We start from the raw sequence: 10,588 nt of genomic DNA, 5'->3' as shown, positions 1-10,588 counted from the left end.
ACAACAAAGGCATGAACTAGATAAACAATAAAGAAGATACTAATATATTGCATAGAAGGCTGGGTATTAAGAATTTAAAGTTACAGAATGATGCACTCCTTCTAAAACACCTTCCCAAATTTTATTCCAAAGCTGAGGTTCCTTGGGTCCAACAGATTTGGTTTAAATACTACCAGGACAGAGTTCCTCATTCTCAACGAAAAGTTGGTTCTTTTGGGTGGAAGGACATTTTCAGGCTAAAAGATCTATATGGATGCATTACGACCTGCCAACTTGGAGATGGTTCATCAGTTTTGTTCTGGACAGATAATTGGGCAGGGGAATGTCTCACTGATCTTTTTCCAAATATTTCCCATTTTGTCAATGATTTGAGTTTATCTGTCAAAGATGTTTGCTCGGCTAGATATCTGGAGGACTTGTTCCACATCTCTATTTCTCAAGCTGCAGCTATTGAACTTCAAGATCTAAGAAATCTGTTACAGTCCTTTGAATTATCTAATGACATGGATATTCATATTTTCTGCTGGGGGAACTCCACTTACAAGGCTGCTAGTCTTTACAAGCTTGCTTTCCTCACCATGGAAGCTCCGGTTTCTTTCAAGTTGGTTTGGAAGTCCAAAGTAACCCCTAGGATCAAGTTTTTTGCATGGCTAATCTTAATTGATAGACTGAACACTAAGGATATGTTGGCAAGAAGAAACCTCAACGTGCAGTCTGATAACTTGTGTGTGCTCTGTAATGATGGTGAAGTGGAAACTGTCAACCACCTCTTTTTGACTGTTGTTTTGCTAGGAGATGTTGGAACAAGCTAGGGATAGTCTGGGGAGTTGCTACTGATATTCACATGAAAATAACCCAATCCAGAAGGATAGCAAACGTCCCTTTTTTCATGGAAATCTTCCTTGTTGTTGCATGGGAAATTTGGAAGATCAGAAATAGATTGGTGTTTGATGGGATGCAGGCCAGCTTTGCTAGATGGCTTCACAATTTCAAGGAGGAAGCTGCTCTCCAATCTAATCATGTTGGTGACTCAGATTGTTTGCTTATTCGTTCTTGGCTGGATGCCTTGTAATGTTCTCCTGTTGTGTTTTTTCATTCCCTATTGAGCTCCCTCTCTTCTCCCCCGTTTGTAAGTATCCTGCTCTTTTGTACCTTTGGCACTTTTTGCCTTTTGTTTTATAAAATTTCAGCAACGTGGGAAATCCCCCACGGTCTTTTTGCGTCAAAAAAAAAATATTGCATAGAAAGTAATATATTGAAATAAGGAAAGTACTACAAGAGAGATACAAAGCTATACCAAACTCCTGAAGACCGCTCCAGACTCTAGGAAGAGCTCCTCTTCACTCTAACTCCCACTAAAGCTCACACTAAGACTACATCTTGAGAGTAGAGAGAGTATCTCTTGTGGTGTGTGTTACAAGTGAGGGGTGAGGGTCCTATTTATAGTGCTAGGAGGAGTAGGGGCTACTCTATCACCACGTCAGCGATCCAGGTGACACCCTCTCCTTGCCCTTGGATCAAACCACCAATGAAGCCACCATAAATGGACGCACCACATTGCTCCTAAGTGTGTTTCCTTGCATGTGTCCGAAGGAGAGGCGGTGGAGTGTAAATGGGGCACCGGGCGGTGCCCCCTTGCCATCGACCAGTGGCCCACTATGGAGTGGGCCCTCCTCCTTCGGTGTATTGGTCCCAGGGGTGTAGTAGAGTGTGGGTATGAACACGATTTGTCCGTTTGAGCACCGACATACCGCATGGTGAGCCTACAATCCATGTGATGCCTCTTTTCAGGCCTTGATCATGCACCGACTTGGAATCAACGGTGTAGAAGGCTTAGAGGTGTGTTTCTTAGCCATTTCCCATGGATTGGTGAGGTGGCACTGGTGGGGCCACACCGGTTAGCGCCTTGGTGGGACCGAGCAGCGCCACCAAGTGGCCCACCTTGCTCCAATTGCTTCTAGTTGCTTAATTTTTGTATTTTTGTATAGTTTTCCTGCATGAGCAAAGATCTCCAAGTACAAGTGGAAATATGTGAATTATAAAAATAAACCACTACTTGTGGTATAGTTTTCTCCCATTGTTGGTGGAATGTTGATGGTCAAAAGAAGCATTTAGTGACCGTCAACAATGACGTGGCTGTGAAAGGTCCGAGTGTAGTAGTGTAAAGAGGAGAGCCGAGCAGTTGCTCTCCGGCAAGACACGATGCTCAGGCTTCGCGGTTGGTTGGCTTCCCTGGCCCATTTCACATTTTGACTCCTAGGTTTGGAAACAGTGTACATGCAATCCACCCGGTCACCTGTGCACCCAGTAATCTAAACCGTGTCGTCATTGGGAGTTCTCATGCCAGTTCGCAAAGGGTATTTAAGAACTCCTACTATAACCCCGGCTCGGCTGCCTCCCCTGCATCCTCCTCAATCACGGGCAGCGGCGGTGGACCAATGAGTAGGTGGCTAAGCAACAAGGGGTGTGTGCTGTGCCACCACCCCGCCATCAAGGTGATCTACAATACAACATGGGGACAGTTGTTGCTGCCACCGCCGGCACAGGTGCACAGTGATCTTCCTTGTGCAGGTGGCGCCTGTGGCAATATTGTTGATGGATGGAAACTTAGGGCTCTGTATTGTAGCTAGGACTATAGGCTTTGTCAAGAAATCCATTTTTTTGAATGGCGATTTGGAATAAGAGACTAGTAATTCACTCTTTATGTGTAAGAGTGAATTACTCCCTCCGTCCTGAAATGTAGTGTATTCTGGCATTTGAAATTTGTCCTCAAATATAGTGTATTCTGCAACTTTTGATTTTTTGTTGCTTTTGGTTTTTTGACCGAAGTTAGCAGGGGAAACCCCAACCTTATTTTTTTATTTTTTTTATTCTAGACCTTTTTAATTCGCTCCCACAGAGAATCGAACCCAGGCCTATTGGATGCTACTGAGGTGCTCTAACCACTAGGCTAGAGGCCCTTTCACTTGTTTTGTTTCAATTATATTTGTTTCCTTTAGGAGTTCAACAAAAGTACTAATATGAAACAAGTTTCCTTGTATAACATGAGATGAGTCTGACCTGGTCAGGTTTACAATGCTCGGACTTTCTTGCATGTGCAGTAAAATTTGAATAGCTATGTGGCTCCTCTTTTAGGCATTAGATCAATGCGACACTAGATCGAATGAATTCCATTATGCATGTTTACCACACTACAGATCAGAAAGAGAACCAGAAAGAAACCTGCAGGCAAAACCAACCAATAGGGGCTAGAAACTGGCTACCAAATGACCCCTGGTTCTGTAGTAGTGGTAGTCATGAGTGCCTTTGATTTGTGTTGAACCCAACTCGTCTTATTTTCATGACTGCTTCAGTCTTTAGTCTGTAACTCGTTAGTCTTCAACCTTCAGTCTGCCCCTTGACTATCGTAACTGCTTGCATGCTCCTACATTCCCGCATAGACAAGTGCGTGTGGTTGGCGTTAGCAGCCTATTGCAGTAGGGATATCACCTCATGGCCCATTGCATTGACATGACGTAGTGAAGCCTCACCGCCAAACCACGCAAACGACTCAATGCTCATTGGTCAGCGGGTGGTACTTTGTATTAAGTGGGTTGAACTCTATTGAGCGTGGTGTAGCTCAGGTCGTTGTTGATGGTCATTAACATCAATCATAAACCGTCAACATAACCTGCATATATACTTAATTTCATCACCAAACATAGGTATAAGGGTTTAAACTGACAAATTCCATGAGTTTTGGTGAATCTATGTTTTCAACAGGGTTTATCCAGAAAACCGTCAAGGTGGACCTATTCATCAAAGTAAATCACGTTTTTCCATGATGGTACCTACTTGGGAAGACTCTAGAAGACACCAGAAGACTCTCCACTAAAGAAGACCTCAAGGGGCTGCCAAGTGGGGCTGGCCGGCCCATGGGACCCACATGTCATGGTCTCTTTCGAATAACGGTTCTCCATCACCTCCAAGATTGCATCTACGCCGTCCTTTTAAGTTGGTTTGATCCGAGTGTCCAGAATTGATGCTACCTCCTATATATATAGCCTCATACCCCCTCCAGCAGAGTTATCCTAAAACCCTAATTCAAATTCTCCTCATCAGGATCAGAGCCAGCTATCAAGAGAAGATTAGTCCTCCATAGGATCTAGTCTTGTAAATAATAGTGAGATAGAGTGTGAGGGAAGAGTTTGGAGGAAGTGCCGGCCTGTCGGTGCTCTCTCTATGGCTTGTACCCTAGTGGAATCAAGTTCTACTTGAGCTTGCTTCTAAGGTTTCTCTGGTAATCAACTTCTAATTCAAGTAAGCATTGTGTTTATATTGCCCATCAGGTTCACAACTCTTTTGAGTGCTTTAATCTATAGGACGCTCTAGGTTAAAATAGTAATTGTAGGTGTAAGCGTGGTGCTTAGACCTGGTTACTTGTGGATGTACCTTACATTCCGGATTGGTGGTAGCTCACAAGGGTGACTCTTATAGCCTCATTGAATCCTCTGTAGTCCACCTCCCATTTGTAGGCCTAGCAGGATTTAGTTACTATAAGAAATATACTCTGCCTGTGTTTCCCTTAGTAATATCCCCAGTTGAACAATAGAAGACATAGATTACCGAAGTTAGGACTAGAAGACCTTTATGATCTCCTCTATACTCCTGTTATCTTAAGTCTTGTTGCTACTCCGGATTAAGTTAGACATAGTTAATCTCACACATTTTCCTAATGATACGATACTTGGAATACTCCTAGGTGAAAGTTACAGTGATATCCGTCCGCTTGTGGATTTATCTATGTGCGTTAATAAATATCAACAAACTTTCTAGCACCGTTGCTAGGGAAACGGTTGTCGAGTTAACTTCGAACCTAGCTTAACCTTTTACATTATATCTTTTATTTTCTTTTATTCTTTTCATTATGGATTTCACTCCTATATATCAATATGCTAAACCCATGAGCGTAAGCCTAAAACCACCAAAATCTTTAGAGCCTATCATAACACCTGGTTATGTGTTGCTCCCATGTTTAATAAAATTGATTCGGGAACAATCCTTCTCGGGAGAAGGCAATAAAAACCCATACTCACACCTATGGGAGTTTGCACAGACTTGTGCATGCTTGCATATTGCTGGCATGTAAGTTGTTTTCGTTCTCTTTGAGGACAAGAGCTAAACAATGGTATAGTCGAACCATAAGAAGTATGCAAGGAGATTAGGAAACGTTATGCTCTAAATTTTGTTTACGTTTTTTCCAATCTCTAGAGTGGTTAGCCTTTAAAAAGAGGTTCTAAATTTTAGACAACTAGAAGAAGAATCTCTTGCCACATCATGGGAATGTATTAATAATCTTATTACCACTGGCCCAGACCTTGCTATTTTAGACCTGATGCTCCTTCAACATTTTTACATGGGTCTTAGCAAGGATTCCATGAAATCCCTTGATGCAGCCTTTAGAGGAGCTTTTGTTTGTTTGACTATTAGTTAAGCGAGGACTATCCTTGATAGAATTATTGGAAAGACTCCCTGCACTAACATTCATGTTGAACTCTCTGAGGAAAAGAAGGAATCATCTCCCAAACAAGAAGAGGAAGTTTTGATAGCCAAATCACAACCACTCCAATCTTAAGATTTAGCTATCAATCCTGAACCACCAATACCCCAAAATCATCCAAAGGAAGAAGAAATTCAACCATCAGAATTTTCTTTTGAGATTAAGAATGATCTTTTTGGTGTCAATTGTGGGAAAAGTTTAAACTTCTAGCCACACAAGAGACATTCGAGCGAATATAATTCAAATCCTCTCAAGAAGGAATTTCTTAGAAAGCATCCTTATTCCCTTATAGGACATTGGGAAGAACTCAAGGGTGGCATATCAAGTGATGCTATAGAAGGAGAGCTGAGTCATCTAGTGTTGGCATTTCTAAATGCTATCACCAAGTAAGGAGTTAGAATCCATCCCTGGCAATGGCGCCAGAAATGCTTGTTGGTATTCCTTAGCATCATCACTAATGATTAGCAATGCCACAAAGTAATAGCCTTGATAGTTCCTTAACAATTTTAGATATTTATCCGCAAGCACACGGAGCTATCATTGTAGCATTTCACCCAAAAGTATTCAGGGTATCGTTATTTATATTTTCCCAAAGGAAGGCATTTGATTAAGAGTCTAGTATGGATATGAACTAGAATAATAATGCTTGCAAGTATACCAATGTTTATAGCAGGGGTAAAAATGGTGATTTCAAGATAGTGGACACACACATGGGCATTCCTCAAAGGATAAAAGAGAAAAGAAAGATAAAAGAATAATCCAAAGTGGAGCAGGCATTGGTCTAGTATAGTCATACAAATATTAGTTAATGATCATATAAGTTACATAATTAGTCTTAGGGCTAAGTGTGAAGCAGGTCGAGAGGCCACCGAGTACTGGTCTGCCAGCAACCTCATGTGACAATTTAGACTCCTACACCCTAGTTGAATGTGGGGGATTACAAGGGACAAATAGGGTTGTCACCACCTGTCGCATACCCCTCAACCGTGGAAAGGGACAATGCATTCACCTGTCTCTCCATACCCAAGCATCACGCTTGCGTATATAGAAACTACCTAAATCCCCCCGGGTCCCGGACCCTATGGATCGATATGTAAAGAACTTGGGCACACCTAACGGCACAATGAACGGCCACCTCAACTTTGCTCTAATTCCAATTATATAAGTTATATGAGTGTTTAAGCATAAAGTTAAGTGTGCTACTTTCATGACACATAAACTATAGACTAGTTCATAAGTATGACTATAAATATCATATGAGAGCATAACTTTGGAAGAACTCATATCTCTATTCAAACCCAAAGGTCTCTTCTTCCAAGGAGCCAAGCTCTCCAAGGTAGCTTTGCCTTGTTCTAAAGCTACTAAAAAGTAAAACTACAACTAATACAAGTGAGTGAGGTAGTGAGGTGATGCTCAAGTGAAGTGTGTATTGTAGAGGGAGGGGTACCCTTCTATTTATACATGGAGCTAGGCGGTGTTGGAGGCTATTCTAGGCGCGAGGACTGGCTCCCACCACCATAACATGGAGCCATGCCACCGCCTGTCGAAGGGGTGTCTAAGCAGCGTTGGCAGGGGGTCGCCCACCGCCTGACTAAGCCACCTCGCCACCGCCTTCATGTGGTAGGCTCCGGGATGGACCTGGATCAGAGGCCAGTGGTGCTTTGCCCTGGTTTGCACTAAGTTGATGGGCGTCTCCCTTGTTGGTTTGCGCAAATCAGTGTCAGAAAGCGCCTTTCGGTGAATTATTCCATGTATTTGTGTTTGTGACCTGCAAATTAATGTTATTCAAATACATGTGGAACTTGTTTAATAGTAAATGCAAATGTGATCGAGATTGCTTATTTCTCCTCTTTTTATGTCTTAATTGGCGGTTGGATTTGATCGGTAAATACCGCCAACAAGCTCCCCCAAGCTTAACCTTTGCTCATCCCGAGCAAATAGCTAAGTTATTGGTTGTTGATCAGTAGTTGCTACGATGATGAATATAATTCACAAGTGCCATGCCTATAACAAAGTATTCTTCCTCAATTTAATAAGTTGGCATTCTATCCACCCTTTTAACTTAATCCCTGTGGGGCTTATTGCTTTTCCAAGTCTTAGGTAGTTGCAAGATAGAACAATTTTAACAGAATTACCAATCATTCATTCTTTGATCAACCTTCTATCCAGAGGTTTTATGAGTGTTGCAAAATAAAATGTAAGTTCATCAAATGATTCACTCAATCACTCAATATGTATGATCCTCACCAAGGCATTTGATTGTTTTGCCTTCTTTTCATCATATCTCTTAAAAGGCTTTGAGTGGAGTTTTAGGTAGGTATGAATGAGAGGCATACTTACATCACATATATTGCTAAGTCAAAAACCGACCCAAGGAGATGCAAGTCATACACTTTGATCAAGATGTGCAAGTGTGTGGAATATTTTTCTAATCCTAACATTTTTTGTACTTCTTTGATCATGATTTTCTCTCTTTTGATTAATTGCCTTAGAAGTATGGGCTATATTTCTCTCTTCTCTTTTTCAATACTTTGGAACTTTCATGTGTTCTATTTTTTTCTTTTCTTTTGCTATTTTGAGAGCTTCACGTGTCTCTCTTTTTTTAGCATAGCCCCATACTTCTTTTTGGCATGTGAAAACTTTGGAGAGAAAGACTCATGATAAATGAATGGAGTTTTTATTTTAGGTGGACCAAAAAATCATGTTTTTGCGTAACTCTCAGTGTAAGAGTTATCATTTTTATATGTGGGTGTACGTGAATCTTGATCATGGGTGCATAACGAGAATCTCAACAAGGGTCACACCAATTTGACCAAACTCAATGTGAATAAAAGCAGCATATGACTAAGGTTTTGAATTTGAATCATGTCATATGGTCGTGGTAGTAATTCATAACCATTGAGGAACTTTTAATTTTAGCATTTTTAAAATAAAAACTCCAAATGTCAAGTTTCTCTTAGAATAAAGTCATAGCATATTCTATTTACCATATCATAACTTGCAATAACCTAGAAAAGGATCATGCTTTTGCAACCCACAAGTTTTAAGTTTTAGGATGAGACATTTTAACCAACAAACTTAAATCTTGGGGAATACTAAGTTACAGCCTAGGCATAGATAAATTATAGATAGAGTAACTATTCATCATTTCAACAAAGGAGAAACTAAACATTCTTAAATCACATATGGGAGTGGAATAAATATTTTTATTATTTTTATCATATTTCATTTTTTTGGATTTTATATTTATATTTATTTTTTAAATGCTAATAAATAAATAATGTGAAAATTAAAATGTGGAAAATAAAAGATAGTACTTACCTCTGCGGGGGTCCTCCCCCAAGCTAGCTCGTTGCTAGATGATCACTTCGAGGTAGGTTATTTTGTTTTGTATGGTTTGCCAAATTTTTTATGTTGTTTACTCGTCCAATGTACAAACTTAGCAGTTTTTTATTCAATGATTAAATATTTAATCAAGGTAGGCTAAATAACCTAAGCACCATGCTTACTTTAAAAAGCCTATGAAAGTATGATTGCAAACGAAAATCATACCTAAACCAAAACATGCTTTGTAAAAAAATGGGAAGAGGCAATTTTCAGGCAAACGCTTTTATTATTTTCTCATTTTCCTTTATTAGTGTGTAAACTAGAAATTCAAAATTTTAGCTTAATTATAAGTACCAATTTATTTTTGCAAGGACTCACCTTTTAAGGTCCAGTGAGTAGGACACTTCCCCGTTCAGTTCTTGCTTGATGGAGCGCCCGATCCTAGAGAAGTGGATGCAGAGGGCTGCTCTTTCTTTGGCCTCCACACCATCTTGTTTGTTCTTTGCAGTGTGGTGGTGGACTTTGGAGCTTCTTCTTTTGGTTTCCACATCGACTTGTTCTTCTTTGGTGGTGTGGGAACAGCTTTTGGTGTCTTTTCTTTTGTCATTTGTTTAACCTTCTTTTGCTCTGGCTTCTTTTTGATTTCTTTGTTCTTTTCAACATGATGTCCACCAATTGAGGTTGGATATGAATCTCCTTTAGGCCTTGCAGGTTTGGCCCGTACTTGATACGAATCATGGAGCATTGCTCCTTCCTAGGCCTAAAGGCAAAATTTTCTTCATTAGCATGTATATTGAAGTGGATTTCTCTGGCTCCAATATCAATTTGAGCTCCTGAATTGGTCAAGAAGGGTTGCCCAAGGATGAGGGTTGATTCTTTTGCGACCTCCATGGCAAGCACCACGAAGTGGATTGGGACATAGCAATCCTGGATTTTAACTGGAACATCTTCGGCTATCCCTGCCAGGTAGCGGACCGTTGAATCAGCCTGCTGAAGCATCATTGGTGTTGGCGTCAATTGCGTGAGGTTTAGCTTGTCGAAGACGGCCTTGGGCATAACGCTTATGCTATCCCCAAGGTCGCACAAGGCCTGGTCAAAGTATTGGATCCTGATGGAACATGAGATTGTGGGGCACCGAGGATCCTTTTTCTTTTCAGGGAAGTTGAGTATAGCAGCGCTACACTCTTCTGTCAGCTTGATGACCTCCATGGATGGTATTGGTCACTTGTTGTTGATGATGTCCTTGATGTACTTGGCATAGGAAGGTACATGTAAGACGTCCATTAGGGGGATGCTTACATGTATATTCTTGATCATCTCAACAAAACGAGCGAATTGCTCATCCACGGCCTGCTTGCGGTTCCTTGTAGGAAACGATAGGTAGCTGGTGTCGACGAAGTCTTTTGGTGTCGTCTCCTCTTCTTTTTCTTTTTCTTTTGTTGAAGGTTCAGCCTCCTGGTGCTCTTTTGCCTTTCCTATAGACTAGTTAGGGTTTGGTGGATCATGAGTGGTCTTGCCACCCCTCGTGGTCACCACTTTTACCTTTTCACAAGAATTCTCAGGTTGAGCACGAATCTTTCCAGTACTATCAATAGGAATTGCAACAGCTATTTGAGCTAATTGTGTTTTAATCATTTTATTAAAGCTCAATTAATTTTTAATAGTAGAAGTTAAACCTTCAATTTGAGAATTTATATTTTCAAGAATTTTATCATTAGTTGT

At 40.7% G+C, this 10,588-nt stretch overlaps 1 protein-coding gene across 1 annotated transcript; it reads right to left on the bottom strand.

Annotated features, from left to right (window-relative positions):
- Window positions 1-9,469: 9,469 nt before the first annotated feature.
- LOC136510738 (uncharacterized) lies at window positions 9,470-10,075 on the bottom strand. The gene has a single exon (XM_066505091.1). It carries the CDS (start codon window positions 10,073-10,075, stop codon window positions 9,470-9,472), a length of 606 nt encoding a protein of 201 aa, XP_066361188.1.
- Between the last annotated feature and the right edge of the window lie 513 nt (window positions 10,076-10,588).

The sequence above is a fragment of the Miscanthus floridulus genome, chromosome 16, assembly GCF_019320115.1.
Source record: "Miscanthus floridulus cultivar M001 chromosome 16, ASM1932011v1, whole genome shotgun sequence".
Lineage (NCBI taxonomy): Eukaryota > Viridiplantae > Streptophyta > Magnoliopsida > Poales > Poaceae > Miscanthus > Miscanthus floridulus.
This window is presented reverse-complemented; position numbering and strand designations above follow the sequence as displayed.